The sequence below is a fragment of the Melanotaenia boesemani genome, chromosome 17, assembly GCF_017639745.1.
Source record: "Melanotaenia boesemani isolate fMelBoe1 chromosome 17, fMelBoe1.pri, whole genome shotgun sequence".
Classification (NCBI taxonomy): domain Eukaryota; kingdom Metazoa; phylum Chordata; class Actinopteri; order Atheriniformes; family Melanotaeniidae; genus Melanotaenia; species Melanotaenia boesemani.
Window position 1 is genome coordinate 5,867,555 of NC_055698.1, and position 19,380 is coordinate 5,886,934.

At 43.2% G+C, this 19,380-nt stretch overlaps 1 protein-coding gene across 1 annotated transcript in view; it reads left to right on the top strand.

Moving 5' to 3' along the window:
- The window catches only part of fam135b (family with sequence similarity 135 member B), a 66,162-nt gene that overhangs the window by 23,941 nt on the left and 22,841 nt on the right, over positions 1-19,380 (top strand). Inside the window, exons 5-7 of the mRNA XM_041966906.1 lie at positions 12,331-12,401; positions 14,397-14,570; positions 16,338-16,464. Of these exons, the coding sequence (XP_041822840.1) occupies positions 12,331-12,401; positions 14,397-14,570; positions 16,338-16,464 (372 nt within the window). The remainder of the gene's footprint in view (positions 1-12,330; positions 12,402-14,396; positions 14,571-16,337; positions 16,465-19,380) is intronic.

Sequence of the window (19,380 nt, forward strand, 5' to 3'; positions counted from 1 at the left end):
CATTTATTAAATAAATTTGGAATTTTTATTAAGGTTGTCCAAACGAATGCATTAATGCACAGAGTTAATCTGTGGAATGAACACATTATTACTTTTTTTTTTGCATAAACAACAAAGTTATTATTTATACCATATTAAAACACAAACTTACCTTTATCTCTGTCAGAGAACCTGACTGTGCATTGGGATTTATTTTGGGCTGCACGGTGCTGTTTTGGTTAGCACCGCAGCCTCACGGCAAGAAGGTCGCTGGTTTGAATCTCGGCTGGGGGGAGGTTCGAACCTTGAGGGCAGTGGCCTTTCTGTGTGGAGTTTGCATGTTCTCCCCGTGTATGCGTGGGTTCTCTCCTGGTACTCCGGCTTCCTCCCACCGTAAAAAGACTTGCTTGTTAGGTTAGTTGATGACTAAATTCTTCCTAGGAGTGAGTGTGTGTGTGAATGGTTGTTTGTCCCTTTGTGTTGGCCCTGTGATGGACTGGTGACCTGTCCAGGGTGTACCCTGCCTCTCACCTGTTAATGCCGGGATAGGCTCCAGTTTACTCGCGACCCATAATGGACTAAGCACAGAGGAAAGATATTCTACACACCCAAGTAGCAAGTGAATGATGAATGTGCTTTTTTTTTTTACAGTGGTAACCACATCTAACAAAAACTACTTTATCCTCCTTATTTATGAAGTTTCTAAATTTTTTTAAGCCTTACATTTAGAATTATTGTCATTGGGTGTCCAGAAACAAAGTTATTATAGGTGCTCAAAAACGAAAAGGAAGCTTGGAATGCTACATGAGTGTGTAGAATATCTTTCCTCTGGTGCTCCTTAGTTCGGGGATTCCAGATATACAATAAAGAGATGACTGAGACACTCGAGGGGATGAAAAATAAAAAGCCTTTATTAAATCATAGCTAATCTAGTTAAAAAAATATTTGTAGATTAAAAATTATACATGCCTACGCGTTTCAGCCAACAAGGCTTTCGTCAGATTTTGTTCTTTATTTCTTACAGGAACCACAAAGTAGTAAGTTAGATCACAAGACCATTATCCAAAAATAAACCACTATAAAAAAGGAGAGAAATCCAGTTCCCCCATTCAAACCTGGGTACTGTGTACATCCAGAATGACTCTGTAGGAGTCTTTTCAGCCTGTTTCCGCCTGAAATGGAATTTTCTACATGCTCTACACCTGTAATCTTTAATGACTTGCAATTGCCGGGATTAGCTTGTTGTTAGTGTACCGCCACAGGATATTGTGGGTTCCGCAAGCCTTACTTTATTCGCTGTTGGTGCTGTTTAAAAAATCCAAATTTGGCCCCATCTCACCAAGAGAAGCTGATTCAAAGCAGTTAACATCCACCAAAAACCATCATGCAAACACAAACATATGTTATTCTGGGTTTCTTGGCTCAAAACATTTGAGGACCACTGGCCAATCAGATGTCTTGAATAATGCTGTTAGTGTTAGTTTTGATTATATGAATTATTATTTTATTGGATTTATGGAGGTTTTTGAGCATTATGTTTTCATTTTATATATATAAGGATATTATATTTAATATAACTATATATATATATATATATATATATATAATAATAATAAATAATTTTTCATCTAAATTTTATTTGATTTACTCATTGGTATATTTTATTAGAATTATAAGCATTTCTTTTAAGTAATTATGTTGATGAGTTTGATCAATAAAAACATTCATGCACACTACAATTACGTGGCAAAACGTATTCGTATCAATAACATTTATCAAGTACCATAAACTAATGTTATTGCAGCAACAGGAAAAACTTTGGTATCGCCCATCCCTGTGCTGAACACGTTTTTTTTTTTTAACATATTAACATGAATGTGGATGTTGAGTGAAACATATTTCATGTAATTCACTAAGCATCACTGGCAGCTCCAAGTGGATTTTATGAAACCAACAATGCCAAAGAAGCAAAATATTGTCAGTTTGCATTAGATGCTAGAATATCTAGTCATGACTAAGGCATCAGCCATAGAAGAACTGTCACGGAGGTTGCCTGTGGTTAGAGTCTCCCAGCTGTCCCTGAAGGCATCTTTCCTCCGGTGCGCTCCTGATTGCTGATGCGCTCCACCTGCGCTGCTTGCTTTATATACCAGTGCACAGCACCACTCCTTTGCCAGATCGTCTCGGTTTAACCCTGCACGCTTCCAGCCCTGAGTTCCTGTTTGCTAACCTGTTTCCTGATCTTCGACCCGTTTTTGGACCTGGTTAACCTGATTCTGCCTGCCCCCTGTCTGGTAACTCTGCTGTCTATTGTTTGGATCCTGCCTGTGCGTTGACCCTTGGACTGTCTTTGGATTTGATTATTGGATTTGGATAACTGGATTGTTTGTTTGGATACTGGATACAGGACTTCGGACTTGGATCTGGATGTGGATGTGATCTTGGAGATTCCCCCTAACATTACCTGTCTATCTCCTCCCCAGAGGATTCAGTGGACCTCAGGGCTCTTAGGCCAAACTAACTGTTTTTCCCCTTCAGTTTTTGCCACCAGCCTAGTCTCACTCTTCACATCACCACAGCTCCAGTGGATCTCTCACCGCCCTCCCGGTACAGCGATTCCCCCTGCGTCCTTCCTCTCCTTGGCCGGTACGTAAGACGTCATTATTCTTACATCCCCATTTTTGCCACGCTTTTGCTCACCTGGATCTCCCATTCTCACAGGCCAGTGGGTGACGTCTCCAGACCCGGATTTCCTGAGCAGTATTCAGTAATAAACCTGTTTTCTTACCCAACCCTCTGTCCTGATCTTTTTGTGGTCCAGCTTGCTGAACCGTTACAGTACGATCTGGCCAGCATTATGGACCCATCAGGATCAGAGGATTGGCGCACCCGCGTAGAGGCCGCAATTGCGCAGCAGGAGACGGGCCTGGGTGAGCTAGTATCTAACGTAAAAGAACTTTCCAAGCAGATATCTGCGATGACCGCCTTTGCCCGCGCCGGTCCCGCTCAGGCGCCCCTGGTTCCCCCCTCTTCTGTTCTTCCGAGCCACGAGCCCCGTGTGGCACCCCCAGAGCGATATGCGGGTGAACCAGGTCAGTGTCGGGCCTTCCTCACTCAGTGCTCGTTACAGTTTGAGCTGCAGCCATCCTCGTTTCCATCAGAGAAGGCTAAGGTGGCCTACGTGATCTCGCTGCTCTCTGGAAAGGCCAGACTGTGGGGCACCGCTGAATGGGAGAGAGGATCGGCAGCGCTATCTACGTTCCGGGAGTTCTCCGAGGAACTTCGCCGGGTGTTTGATCCCTTCCGACCCGAACGGGAAGCTTCAAGGGGATTGTTCTCCCTCACTCAGTCAGGAAGGTCAGTTACTGACTACATTATTGAATTTCGGACTTTGGCTGCTGACTGCACGTGGAACCAGGCCGCTTTGTTTGACGCTTTTTATCAGGGTTTATCAGAACAGGTAAAGGATGAACTAGCTGCCAGAGATCCTCCTAAAGATCTCAACGCCCTGATGGATGTGGCCTCCCGGATTGATCAGCGTCTTCGAGAGAGACGGAGAGAGAGGAGAAGCGGCGAAGGGGGCAGGTACAGAGTCAGCGACAACTTTCCTGTGCAGACCGGTCAGGAAGCTCCATCTTCCTCTCACTCCGCCCCAGAACCCATGCAGATCGGTCGGTCTAAGCTGTCATCAGCCGAGAGAACTCGGAGAATCACACATGGACTGTGCTTGTATTGTGGTCAAAATGGACACATGGTCAGAAATTGTACAGTAAAAGGCAGGGCTCAGCAGGGAACGGGAGGACCCTGTTGAGTCGAACCCTGTTGGATTCCTCCCTCTCCCGACCAGTTTTTCATATGCAACTGACAGCCGCTGATGACACACACCCTGGCAGTTTTTATTGATTCTGGTGCTGATGCAGACTTTATTGATCGACAGGTGGCCAAGCAGCTGGGACTCAGCTTTTCCCGTCTACCAGAACCTGTCTCTGTCCGTGCCCTGGATGACCATCTGCTGCACAGAGTCACCGAGAAAACTCAACCTGTTCCAGTTACCTTTTCTCATCATCATGAAACAATCAGTTTCTACGTCATTGACACTCCACAGTTGCCCGTCATTTTGGGCATGACCTGGCTCCAGGCCCACAATCCACACATCGATTGGCGTGAGGGTAAAATAATTAATTGGAGCGTTAACTGCTTAACAACCTGTCTGCGTTCTCTCCCAGTTACAGTGACTCCACGGCTGGACAGCACAGAATCCGACTATCCCAGTCTTTCTCAGGTTCCTCCTGAATATCATGACCTGAAGGAAGTGTTTAATAAGGTTCGTGCCACTGCGCTGCCCCCGCATCGTCCCTATGATTGCGCAATCGACCTCCTGCCAGGCTCCATGCCACCCCGTGGTGGGATATATTCCCTGTCTGCTCCAGAGAAAGAGGCTATGGACAAATATATCTCTGAATCCCTCTCTTCTGGCCTTATCCGGGCCTCCTCATCACCTGCCGGAGCAGGATTCTTCTTTGTTGACAAGAAAGACGGCTCTCTCCGCCCATGTATTGATTACCGAGGTTTAAATGACATCACAATCAAGAATCGTTATCCTCTCCCGCTCATGTCCACTGCCCTGGATCTGTTACAAAATGCTACTGTTTTCACCAAATTAGACCTACGGAACGCTTATCATCTTGTACGCATACGGGAGGGGGATGAATGGAAGACGGCCTTTAATACACCAACGGGCCATTATGAATATCTAGTTATGCCTTTTGGATTAACTAACGCTCCTGCAGTTTTTCAAGCCCTTGTAAATGATGTTCTGAGGGATATGCTTAATAAATTTGTTTTTGTCTACTTGGATGATATCCTTATTTTCTCTCAGGACTCTGATGAACACTATCTTCACGTGCGAACCGTTCTTCAGCGTCTCCTTCAGAACCAGTTATTCATAAAGGCTGAAAAATGCGAGTTCCACAGCTCCACTGTCTCCTTCTTGGGACATGTTATTACCGCTGGAAGAGTCCAGATGGACCCCTCCAAGGTGTCTGCTGTGCGGGACTGGGCCTCCCCAACGAGCCGCAAGCAGCTCCAACAATTCCTGGGGTTCGCCAACTTCTACAGAAAATTCATAAAGAACTACAGCTCCGTCTCTGCTCCTCTCCACCGGTTAACTTCTGTGAAAACACCATTCGCCTGGACTGCTGAGGCCGAAGCCGCCTTTACGCTGCTGAAACAACGCTTCACATCAGCTCCTGTTCTCAGCATGCCAGATCCAACCAGACAGTTCATCGTGGAGGTGGATGCGTCGGATTATGGCGTGGGTGCAGTTTTATCGCAACGGAGTTCGGAGGATATGCGCATTCACCCATGTGCTTTTTTTTCCAGAGGCCTGTCATCAGCAGAACGGAATTACAATGTCGGAGACCGTGAGCTCCTAGCAGTTAAGTTGGCTCTGGAGGAGTGGAGACACTGGCTGGAGGGGGCCTCGCATCCTTTCATCGTCTGGACAGACCACCGTAATCTCGAGTACCTGAAATCGGCCAAGAGACTTAATCCTCGTCAAGCCCGTTGGGCTTTGTTTTTTCATAGGTTTAATTTTTCACTGGCTTACCGTCCTGGCCACAAGAACGCTAAACCTGATGCTCTTTCTCGACAGGCTACCCCCCAGGGGGCTGATGCTGACGACGAAGATAAATACATCCTTCCTTCTCACGTCAGGCTGGGGGTGAGCCGTGTCCACCTGGAAGCTGAGGTCAGCCGAGCGCACCGCTCCACCATGGTGCCCGCTGGCTGTCCAGATGGCCGCCTCTACGTTCCGCCCCCGCTTCAGTCCAAGGTCCTCGTTTTTTGCCATTCCTCGCGGTTGGCCTGCCACCCTGGTGTGGCGAGAACGTTCCATCTGCTGTCCCAGCGGTTTTGGTGGCCCGCTTGCCGCCAGGACATCCGGAGCTTTGTGGCGGCCTGTCCTGTTTGTGCCCGCTCCAAGACGTCCCGCCAACGCCCGGCTGGACTGCTTCATCCCTTGTCCATTCCTCACCGGCCCTGGTCTCACGTTTCCATGGACTTTATCACTGGTCTTCCTCCCTCGGACGGCAAAACAGTTATCTTGACAATAGTGGATCGCTTTTCCAAGATGGCCCACTTTGTGGCGCTCCCCAAGCTGCCCTCAGCTAAGGAGATGGCGACTCATTTAACTGATCATGTGTTTCGACTGCACGGGCTTCCCCAGGATATTGTGTCGGACCGGGGCCCCCAGTTCACTTCCCGGTACTGGGCCGAGTTCTGCAGGCTGCTGGGGGTTAAGATTAGCCTCTCGTCTGGCTTCCATCCCCAGTCGGACGGGCAGTCAGAGCGGATGAATCAAAGTTTGGAAACCTGCCTGCGCTGTCTGTGTTCCGACACCCCGTCCAGCTGGGCCCGGAACCTGTCCTGGGTGGAGTACGCCCATAATTCCCTGCCGTCTTCCTCTACTGGGCTTTCCCCGTTCCAGGTCGTCCAGGGTTTTCAGCCTCCGTTGTTCTCGCCCCAGGAGGAGGAGGTGCGGGTTCCCTCCGCTCACGCGGCGGTGCGCCGCTGCCATCGGGTTTGGAGGCGGGCCCGTGCTGCGCTGCTGCGTTCCTCCCGGAGGTATCAGGCAGCCGCCAATCGCCGCCGCTCCGCGGCTCCCTCCTACCGTGTGGGTCAACGCGTCTGGTTGGCCACGAGGGATCTCCCTTTGCACCTGGAGTGTCGTAAGCTGGCGCCTCGGTTCGTGGGCCCGTTCCCTATTGCCAAAGTGATAAATCCGGTTGCTGTTCGCCTGCGCCTTCCCAGGGCTCTCCGGGTTCATCCCACGTTCCACGTGTCCAGAGTGAAGCCTGAACTCACCTGTCCCTTGGTGCCCGCCTCCAGGCCCCCGCCGCCCGCCCGGGTCGTGGGTGGCGGTCCTGTCTACACTGTGCGCCGCATCCTGCGCTCTCGTCGCTCTGGTCGCTCCCTGCAGTACCTGGTGGATTGGGAGGGCTACGGTCCTGAGGAACGCTCCTGGGTTCCGGCCCGCTTTGTGGTGGATCGGACCCTTCTGTCCCGTTTCCATCGGGGTCACCCTGATCGACCTGGTGGGGCGTCGTGAGCCGCCCCTTGGGGGGGGGGTGCTGTCACGGAGGTTGCCTGTGGTTAGAGTCTCCCAGCTGTCCCTGAAGGCATCTTTCCTCCGGTGCGCTCCTGATTGCTGATGCGCTCCACCTGCGCTGCTTGCTTTATATACCAGTGCACAGCACCACTCCTTTGCCAGATCGTCTCGGTTTAACCCTGCACGCTTCCAGCCCTGAGTTCCTGTTTGCTAACCTGTTTCCTGATCTTCGACCCGTTTTTGGACCTGGTTAACCTGATTCTGCCTGCCCCCTGTCTGGTAACTCTGCTGTCTATTGTTTGGATCCTGCCTGTGCGTTGACCCTTGGACTGTCTTTGGATTTGATTATTGGATTTGGATAACTGGATTGTTTGTTTGGATACTGGATACAGGACTTCGGACTTGGATCTGGATGTGGATGTGATCTTGGAGATTCCCCCTAACATTACCTGTCTATCTCCTCCCCAGAGGATTCAGTGGACCTCAGGGCTCTTAGGCCAAACTAACTGTTTTTCCCCTTCAGTTTTTGCCACCAGCCTAGTCTCACTCTTCACATCACCACAGCTCCAGTGGATCTCTCACCGCCCTCCCGGTACAGCGATTCCCCCTGCGTCCTTCCTCTCCTTGGCCGGTACGTAAGACGTCATTATTCTTACATCCCCATTTTTGCCACGCTTTTGCTCACCTGGATCTCCCATTCTCACAGGCCAGTGGGTGACGTCTCCAGACCCGGATTTCCTGAGCAGTATTCAGTAATAAACCTGTTTTCTTACCCAACCCTCTGTCCTGATCTTTTTGTGGTCCAGCTTGCTGAACCGTTACAAGAACCGAAAAAAACAAACCGATTGAACAGAATTTTTATATTAATGTAACTTATGGTTGTGCACAGCTCAGATTTTCTATATTAACACACAGAAACCAATTAAGGTGTCTCACATGAAGGCTGTGAAACTGACAGCAGCACTTGACATGACAGATCATTTTATATCACTTTTGACTGTACAGATTGTGGCAGCTCACACTGATCCCCGCTGTGTAGAGACAATCCAGTCAAAAATAATGAGCTCCATCTCTATGGGTACATTCACAGCCCTGAAGGAAAGCAGTAAATCAAAGTAAACCACATTTACATAGATGAACTACATCCAGAGTTATAAAATAATAATAATAAAGCAACAATATATTATTTTAAGTTCAAAATACAAACATAAATTTAAATCAATCACATTAATTTTAAATTAGCAGTTATGCAAGCTAATGTAATACATATCTTGAGTTTTACACCATTTTAGACATAAAATCAGCACAAGGAGGAACAACAGAGCTCTTGGAATTGATCTGCTTTCACTGACAGACACATGTAAATTACTTGTGCCTCAGACTGCCTATATTTAGCCCAAATGATCATGTGTGTAAACCTCCCAGACAACTATTGATGTACTGGCCTTTCACTCTGGGTGCAACCTGGAAAAAACACTCACCCTGTTTGGTTGGAGAGGAGCCATTAGAAGTGCCATCTATGACAGTGGCCTGAGGCTGGGATATGTGGGAGTTAATCACTCATTTAATACCCATAACATTTATATCACCATACACATCATTCAGCTGCTTTTAAACATATGTCTATACATACAAAAGGCACTTGTTGTAGTTTGCAGTTAGAAGTCAGTGTCTCATTTGACATCTAATTTTAGAAATTTCATTAAATGTAGACATTTATGTGGAGTGGAGATCGTTGAGCTTAAAGCCGGCATCAGATTTCATCTGGAAGCGTTCCCGAAGGCTTCCTGCTCATTAACCTTCCAGAGGTTATCTGCTGCTCACAGCCACAATAACAGAAATAACCCTGATTTCCCCTGTGCACACCCAAATGTATGCTCAATCAATTCCAACATAAATATCCTACATAAATTAAAAGATCTGTACATGTACTTTGAGTGTACATTTAGTCTCATAACAGGGAATTTAAAAAAAACGGTGTCTGACCTTTTTTTTTTTTTTAAATGAGCCCCCCTGCACCTTCATCTTCAAAAGACTGCTGCATCCACTAGCGGTGCTACCTTTTTAGTTTGCTCATAGCTTTTTATTTTTCCACTTTGTTACTCAAATTTATGCCGTTATGTTTCTCTAGCACTTTGAACATGAGAGCATTTCAGTTTTTATCAGGCTATCAGAGGAAACAATGTGTCAGAACACAGAAAGGACACATGTTTGACTGAAATGGCCACTGAAGTGATTAAATAAGCATTTCAAACAGGGCTGGTTTCATTGGCTTCATGACAAATACACAGTAGCAAATCCATCACCAGAAGAGAGACAGATTTTTCCCTACAACCTACGAGAAGCTAGTAAATGACTATGGCAAGCTATTGTCTTTAAAATTTTTGGACAAATTAGTACGGTGGCCATGAAGTGTCACAGCAATACAAAACCCTCCACACATAGCCAGAACGCAACACAAAAGCTGTAATCAGAAGTCTCGCCACTATTTTATTCATTTATTTTTTTCTTGGAACAATAGAGAAGAGCAATGGGAGGCCACAAACGACAGGCTAAACTCATCGCCACCCAGGTGAAATCGAACACACGAGACGCAACAAATGGCAGCGACAATGTCGCGCATTGCGCTCTCGGATTGCTTTTTTCCAAGAAATTTGCTTGGTTATGATATTTGAGGGAATTTTGACCTTTTCAAAGCAGTCCATCACAAACAAGGCATGAAGGATGAAGAGTCATAATATTTTGCTTGAATTGACAGAAATCTTGCTGTTGACTATATTGGGAAGTGCAAAACAATATTACATGCAGTGAAACACTTTTACAATTTTACCAAAACACAATTTCAAAGATAGGTGTTTCATCAAAATCTGTGACCCATCAAAATCTGTGACTGCAGGGAGCCCTCTGCATACATCTTAGAAGACGAGCAAAGTCTTGAAAACACTTTTTTTGAAGTCTGAGTTCGTTAAAATTCAGGTACAGTAAAGTAACACATTCTAGAGCTATTAGAAATGTGTTTTCAATAAAAGTGTTCAAGACTTTGCACATGGTCTAAGATGTACATGCAGAGAAATGTACACTATCACAACACAGCGGTCAACGATTCTGATGGATCACAGATTTTGGTGAAACACCTATCTTTGTAATTGTGTTTCGGTAAACTTGTAAAAGTGTTTCACTGCATGTAATATTGTTTTACACTTCCCAGCCACTTTACTATTGTACAAAAGAGAAAGACAACCCTAGGTTCATCGTGAATGTCATCATTTGATGGTGGACCTCAAGGCTGATCCAGAGAAATCCAGGACCTGCATTCGGACAAATTCATCCTGGCGCCTCACAGCTGCCTTTTCATTTACATCTCTATAATCTTTGCGTGAAGTATTGTAAAATATAGTAAAGTCAGACACAGCTAAATTGTTCTTTGATGTTGAAAGTGTTTGCAAACTTCGCTGTATAGCCTGCTCTCATTGGTCAGCTGATTGGTTGTACTGCCATGTGACAGCTACAAAAATAGAACATTTTTCTATGTTCTTGTGTCACGTCGCAAGCCCCCGTGTGCATGTCTACATTTAACATGCACAAATGTCGCCTGTCGCTTGGCTGGAGGAGGGCAGCGATTTTCGCCTCTAGTAAATGAATGGAGAGGGAGCGATGACGCCTCCCATTACACCACATACAGTGAGCGGCAACAGGATGAAGTGAGAAGTTACAGGGTCCACTTCTTAACCATCAGCTGGGTGATGAGCCATGGAGAAGTGCTGATGAGTGGTGGCGGAGTTTGGAATCATCCAAGTTGCAGGAAGTGGCCGATTCTTGCTTTGTGACATTTAACACATGTTCCTTTCTTCACGTTATCATTGGACCGCTTTCTTACGTCTTGTCCAAAGGTATTAGTCTGCTGCTACTTCACTGAAGCTAATTAATGACTTTGCGCCAAATATCGCAATAACTTAAAGAACGCAATACTCTATGTTCTTTAAGTTATCGTGGGATTTGGTGATTACATGCACACATAGATTAAACAAGTTATAAAAACACAGTCACAACTTGCAAATATCTTGAGAGATAAATTTTCTCAATGCAAAAAAAAAAAAAACACATGGGAAGTGATTCTACTTTTGATAATTTAGTACCACTATAAAAATAACTGTTAAATAATTACAAATGAAAATGATATTGAAAAGTATAAAGTTAAAATGAAAAGGCTGCATGGGAGGGGCGGATTTGTGAACGGGTGGGCCGGCTCAAAGCGCGGGTCTGCTGAACATATATGATCAATTAGTTGGGTTGGAATAAAAATTTGCTGCCTAGAGCTGCTGAAAGGAATCATACAAACAGCAGAAGTTGGAACATTTTCTATTACATTTTCTATGCCATCGTTTATTGGCAAACCGACTTAGATTAGTGTGTTCCACCCATGTGATTAAAAGGAGCATTCTCACCGAACAAGCCGTCGGATCCAAGCGGGTCATTTGGCTGATGTTCTGGCTGATTGCCCAGTTTAAATGTCCCACTGGGTCTTCCAGGCAATAAATGGTGTGGACCCACTACCTCTAACAGGCAATAACTCTTTATTAACACATCACAGTTAACATTTATAACATCACATAACAAAATTAATAAACATTATTTACCATTAGTGTTTTACTTACTTCTCAAGCTTTTTCCCCAAAAGATCTTGCTTCTCATCCATTACGTGCAGTGTAAAAAAAAGCAAAAGGGGTCGTAATTACCATTACAGCTTTTGAGTTGTGTTGTGGTTAATTGTGTAGTGTTGTGGTTTTTGTATTTGTACTGTAAATTTGCCAATGAATAATATTTCCATATAACTAATTTGTAACAAAAATATATATTTGAGGGTGATGTAATTCTGGCTGTCTATGCACAGTCAAAGGCTTAACATCACATAACAATGAATGGTAATTTTATTAACAATAAAACAATAGCAAAACCTAAAATACCAAAAAAAAAAAAAAACACTTTTAATTTCACATATGTGGGATGTTATAATAGCTTTAACTCTTCACTTACTCAGCATATGGTCATATTTTCATGACCTTTAACCACACTATTAAACATTTATTAGATTCCTCTCAAAAAAATTATTAACAGTCCTTGCACCTCTTTTTTTTCCTCTAAAATGGAAGTCTTATACAATCCAGGACCAACATTTGTTACAGTTTTGTGTCATTTATTGTTGCCATAGTGTTAACAAAAAATGCTCTTCTGACCTTTTGCAGGTGGAGGAAGCTTTGAGCGAGGTGGACTTTCAGTTGAAGCTGGATCTTCATTTCACTGACAATGAGCAGCAGTAGGTTATTAAGCTGATTTTAAATGTGTGTGTTCTGGATACAGATGAAGTAAATGTAAGACTGCAATTTATGCCATATCCAAGAATCAGAAAGAACAAAAGAAAGACAAAAAGCCTGTATTCTGCCTCTCTTTAAGCACCTTATCACAGGTGTTGCACTTACAATCTATGAATACTATTTTTTTTTTTATGTCCAGGGACTTTTAACATAAAATAAATAGGTTATAAACTCCACCGAGGTGGAGGTATTTGGCATCATTTGCTTTGTCTTTCTGTCTGTTTGTTAGCAACATAACTCAAAAAGTTATATTGAAACTTTTTTTTTTTTGTTTATTTTTATTGTTTTAGCTTGTCCTGTCCAGCATCATAGCAGCAGAATGATGGTCTGGCTGCTGTGTTGTGCTGAACAAATTTGCTCTGCAAAGAGGAGCTTTATGGATATACTGTAGGGCCCCTCTTGATAATTTATGTATTATTCTTTATTTTTCAATTAGTCTATTGCTGATTTTGCATATTTATGTTTTGGGTTTTGGGGGTAGGGTAGAAAGGAGAATGTAAACAAAAGGAATAAAATGAAAGAGAAAAAGAGAGTGAAGAGGTGAGAGAAAAAAAAAGACAAGAATAAACCAGATATAAGGTAACAACATCAGCTGTTCAATCTTGTAAGGAAACAAAAACCAACAACAACAAAAACATCTGCAACTTCTTTAAGAAAACAAAATTGACAATCATCAAAAGCGCCTATAAAAAAAGACAGACAAGCTGTAGAAGAGGAAAAATCAGCCACAACAACAAAAACAAATAGATGAACATAACATTAGTTGGTGATTAAACCCACAACACAATACAGTGACTGTCTCAGCATGCAGGTTAGTAAATAACAGGAATGAATAGAGATCAATTATTGTGCAAATGTGACAGGGCCACCACGAAGACTAGAGCCATCTCAGGTGGCCCTGAAACCCAGGAGACCAGCTGTCCCCCAAGATCACATATCCCAGCCAGCCCACCACGCATCCACCCAGAGGGTGGCAGAGAAGAGCCCCAGCCAGAGCACCCTGTGGCCATGGAGCACTGGCCCCAGGAAGCCAGGGACCCCACCAGGTGTCATCCCCACAGAGATGGACAGAGTGCAGGGCTCCAGGAGCCCAAGAGCAACTCACCCACCCAAGGCAGAGGCCCTTCCAATGCCCAGGAGGACCAGGTTCCCAAGGACAGTCATCCATTGCGGGCCAGCACTCACCTTGATGCCGAAGTCCCCCGGGGACCAGGGCATTAACCCCTCATACCCAAATACCCCCCTTCCCACCCACCCCAACCCACCAAATACCCCCTCCTTCTTCCTATCCTGTCCCTCCGCCCTCCCATTACATCCCCCCACCACCCGAATACCCCATCCTTTCCTCCCTCCTATCCCATCCCCCCACCACCCAATACCACTCTCATTGTGCCCCCCTACCCCTCAGCCCTGTACACACAAGCAGATCCCAACCCTGGAGGGCAGCCCGGGCCAGCAGGAGAGCAACAGTTCCAGACCCAATGACTACCCCCAGCCCTAGGCCCCAGAAAACCAACCAGACACAAGGGTGCGCACCAACCCGCCTGGCAGTGGCATGACTGAGGCCACCCAGACTCTGCAAGCATAAGCCAAAGCCAATGCCTTCCCATTGGAGGGGCAGCCCCCGAGTGTCTGGGTATATTGGATTAAACTCAAAGTATATTCTTTGAGTTTAATCTAAGCACAGGACTGTGGGAGTGTATTTGTGGCACAATTACTTAATGTTCCTTGACTTTGTTGACCTTTGACATTAGTTTGTTGTCAGTTTAGCATCAGTTTAGTTAAAGAAAAATGTATCAAACTAAATGAAAGTTGGAAAAATAAGAAGTTTTGCTGGTTAAAGAGAAGAAAAAATTATATATCCTATATATTATAAAATATATCCTATTTTATATCCTTGTGTTAATGCCCTTACATGTCTTCTTTCATTCCACCAGGCTGGCAGAAATAATGACAGTTCCCTTGATCAGCAGTCGGACCCTCAACCTCCACTTCCATCCGCGAAGAGGCCTCCACCACCACGTCCCTGTCATGTTTGACTACTTTCACCTTTCCGTCATTTCTGTGTCCATTCATGCCTCACTGGTTGCCTTACATCAGCCACTGATCAGGTAGATTTTAATGTTTTGCAAGCATTTTACATCTAACAGACCTTGATACTCTACAAAACAGAGATCACTATTTGATATGATATGATCTGATATGATCTAAGGTCAACTACCTGCCTATGGACAAAGTTCTATGGCTCTTTAAGAATTTATTTACCTCTTTTCAAAACATTTATAATTTTGTCTATGAAATTAAGTAATAAATAAAAAGAAAATACAACAAAATTTGGGTCCAAACTACTTCTACAGTTATCACACCCAAATGAAAAAATAGTGCAGCCACTATTTGTGTGTACATTCATGTTTGTTATTACGTAACAAACATAAGTTTTAGCTAAAACGTTAGCCAAAACACTTCCCTACACTGAAGATGGGAGTCAACAACAGCATATAGCTCAGCTCTTGCAATTAAGACTACTATCAATTCATTGAGGAAAAATGAGCATAGTTTACGTAGTACTTGAATTTATTTATTTGTTAGTTTGTTTGTTTGTTTGTTGAAGATCTTGTACAAACAGCCACTTTAAAAATAATGTCCTCCTTGGCCTGAAGGATTGTGAGGATTCTAGGTTACATTTTAAAAACCTTGATAAATATATTACTTTTACCGTGGTGTTTTGGGTGTTTTTTAAAACCTTGGCCTTTTCCACACAAACAGTGTGCTTTTACAAATACAGATTATCCTATTAGCTTGTGCTGATTTAAACTGCATTTGCATGTGGTTGATAGGTGCAGGAGAATATTTATCTAAACCTCCGGACATGGTGAAGATTTTTGAAAACTCAATTCTGCCATGTGAACAGAGTAACTGGCACTTTTCATTGTCGTGTCAGATTGTGTGCCACGTCACATGGTTTTGACAGTACAATATGCGCTGTCATTGTTTTTGACTTGACAATAGGAAATCTTAGAACCTGCAAGTTGTCGATGCCTCTGGCTTGGTGATTTATTTTAAAAAAAAGTTTGTATTTCAAATTTTTTTTGTTTGTTTGTTTGTTTTTGTTTTGTTTTTTTGACTAAGCCTAAAGCAAGATAGATCCTTAAAGTCTAATGGAATGCACTCTGTCACCCTTCCAGATTTTGGTTTAACTGGAGGTTTTCCTTTCTGTTAGAGGATTTTTCCTCTCCACTCTCATCCACTGCCTTGTGCTTACTTATTATTAACTGGCTTATATGACAATTAATATAAATTGGACTGTTGTAGATCATGTGATGGATTTGTTTTAATTAGATTATTATTGGACTACAATGACTTGGATAAAATTGCACTGTATCTGTAAAAGTGCCTTTAGACGACTGTCGAGAATTGGCACTGCAGAAATTAAGAACAATTTGATCGAGTAGTTTAATTGTTTTATCATGGGAGAAAATTTAAAGGTTAACAGTCTTCTGCCCATGGTTATAGTTTCCAGGCTACATTTGTAGATGCTGATAGGTGAGTTTTATCATTACAAAAGGAAATTAATTGCATTTAAGCCCATATAATCAAACAGACAAGAACTCAATAATGAGCAACTGATTGCTTTTTCCTTCTTTTTGTTGTCATAGTTTGTCTACTAGATGCTATCTATCTGTTTTCCAAACACTTATTTGAAAATGTCAACAGTCAAAATCATGAACTCAGCAATCATGCTTGCATTACATAGACTAATTCAGCACTTGATTGATTCGAAGATTAGCAGCTCAGATCTCTGAGCTTATCTGTCTTTCTTTGCACACACACACAGACACTGATGGTTTATCACTGCATGTATTCTGTTCTCTCTCCAGCTTTGCACGTACAGGGAAGGGCTCCTGGCTGGGGAAAGGCTCACCAGAGAGCACAAGTGACCCATCTGCTGTGTCCGTAGAGAATCTCATGTTTGGAGCTGGTTACTGCAAGCCTGTCATTTCTGAGGTATGTTAACCTTTAGCAGTGAAGTCAAAGCACATTTTGTCTCACTAAACAAAACAGTTGTTTCAGGTCTGCTGGGTATTCTTTCCTTATTTTAAGCAAGCAGCTAAATGCCAAGCGATGACGTAAATGTGATGATTTGATGGCATGTTATCCAGAGGCATTAGGATTCTGTCATTAAAAAACAGACTTGATCTGGATTACAGATTCTGGTCCTGTTTGCCCTTCAGAATTTGTCATTTGGATGAGTTCTCTCAGGTCTTGAAGGCTTAAAAAGCAGGTCCTTAGTGATTATCCCTCTGTAGCACTGTGGCTTTTCATAATAATATCTAAGTAACTCACATGCCCTGGCATGTAGGTTCTGGGCATGGCATCTGGAAATGGTGGAGTGGTAGGTCATGTTTCTGCATTTATTTACAAAGCTCTTGAGAAGTACAAGTTACAGAAGTGATTATCCAATAGCTCTGAAAATTACTCACATGGATTGTATATGGTTTCATTTAAGATATATGTATATATATATGTGTGTGTGTGTACGTGTGTGTGTGTGTTTGTGTGTGTGTGTGTGTGTGTGTCAGGGATGGGCATTGGTGATTTTTGATGTCAACTAGTCAGGCCTATCAAAAATGATTAGTCGATTTGTCGTGACATTATCAGGATGTCATCAATAATAAAATTTTAAAAAATACTTTATTTCCAAATGGAAATTGTAAAATATGTATGAGGTGTTTTTTGTATGGACCATTCTCAGTGACATCGGACTGTTCGTTTATGCCACCACGTTAGGCAGCAAAAAGCTAGCTGGGACCCCTCCCCCGCTTTAGTTACGTTTAACCGTGTCTTATGAGGGATGGTGCTAGTGGACTTAACACTTTCCTAACCAGTTCAGCACTTAGGTGGTCAGGTCAGACAGGGATTTTTTTGAAGAAAACATGCACTTGTTGGTGCTCAAAATCCGTATGATTTTCCAAATTCCTGTTTAAAAAAAATCCAAAACATCCACCTGACGATTACGCTACCCGATTTACCTTACCTTACCTTGACATACTACCGAGGCAATCGACAGTCGCACTTCACAGGAGCAGAATTAAAAGCATACAAGCAAAATACATGTTGAACTTTTAACACTGGAAACTGCCGTCACCGTGGTGAAGGTTGAATTTGTCTAATATCCAACCAGTTCCACCATGGCCGCATTTCACATAAAACATAGAACTTATTTGACGGTCCTCCCGGTTACACATAAACAATATTTTTGCTATTTCTTGTTGCATGAACAAGAATGTCTGTTCAAGAATTAAATGAATAAACAAAACCATTTTTAAAAACTTTAATGTAATTTGTACTCTTCTCTTTTTTTGCTTGCTGTCATCTTTTAAACTTCCAGATTGTCCTTTTGCCTTCTTTTCTCAAGAGTGCAGACAAACACAAAAAATGGACTGGACATAGGCTGGGGACAAAGTTGTCTTTTACTTAGGGAAGAACAAAATTAGCCGCAAGTTCAATTTCATTAACAGACTAACATGAAGTCTGTATTATTTTGGCCTTAGATAGCTGAAAAAATTTCTAAACACAGCCAAGTTTTCAGTTTCAGATGACATGAACTTGAGTCAACATCAGAAAACCATGACATCGGATAATTTTTAACTAAACATGTTACTGGGATGTTAAAAGAGGATACTTGCTTATGTATTTTCCATTCATACAAAATACTGTATGTACCATTCTAGAAGCAACAGGTTTGATTTTTCCCATCTCTTCAATCACACACGTTTGCCAGGTCCCTGCAGACGTCACAGTCTGCACTGTAAATCTTAATGAGTTCTCGAACCCCCCCACCGCCCTCTCCGCTCCACCTCATGGTTTTTACTCCCACCCCCGGCTGAGAGCTTTAATAAGCTTTGCGTTTAGCCAGGCAGGGGGTTTTCGTTTGATCATAGTAATGAGTTCTGCTCACAAGCGCCACGTACCACATAGCTGCAGGTGAAATGTGCACATGACGCCGACTCCTCCTTCACCTTTATTTATTTAGAGCTTTTTACCTGCAGCTACATTTCGCTTTCAACACTTTCCCCATTAATCTTCAATTCCTCACAGTGTTTGCTGTTATTTCTTAGGGAGACAAAAATAAAAAATATTGTGTTTTTTTTCTAACAAATAAAAAAATCCTTACTATTAAAGGGTATTATGGGATATAATGTGGTATTAAAAATATAAAGAGCATTTGTTGTTTTTGGTGGAAATGAAGCACATATCCACTCAGAAACAAGCAGCAACAGTGATTAGACGCTTACATAATAATTCGTGTAGTGGCAGTGATGTATAGCAGTACATACATACAGTAGAAAATTATGTTATTTGAACTGGACAACATCTTCAACTCAGAGAGAAGCTACAGTTTTCAGATAATGACTAGTTCATACAGAAAAAATAGTTATTTTTCTACTGTGCCGACTGATCCCAGCAGGTCTCTATAAAGCCAAAGAGAAATATGAAAGTAAACATACAGATGTTCCTTCCTGGTTTGGGTCTAGTGTGCTGCTTGAATTATAGAGCGCACATAGCAATGATGATAGGGCCAGAAACTTCACTTGCTTGGGGCAAATTACAGTACATCCTCTGTTACTCAGGCATTACATGCATTTCAGAGCTCCGAGTCCCGGTGGTGCTGCCAAAACATCCCAGTCATGTGAAAAACTCGACAGATGGCTGCTTCAGGTCGGGGGCATCAGTGGACGGAGGCAGACATCAGTTCCCCATCACTCCATATCATGATTATGATTGTACAGTGATAGTTGCGTGGGTTAAGATGCATTGGCTCATTAAACTAAATGAAGGAAATGATTATGGCACTAAGATTTTGGTGATCTGTAGCTTGTAACTCTATACATACTGGGAATGGTAATGGTGAAGAAAAGC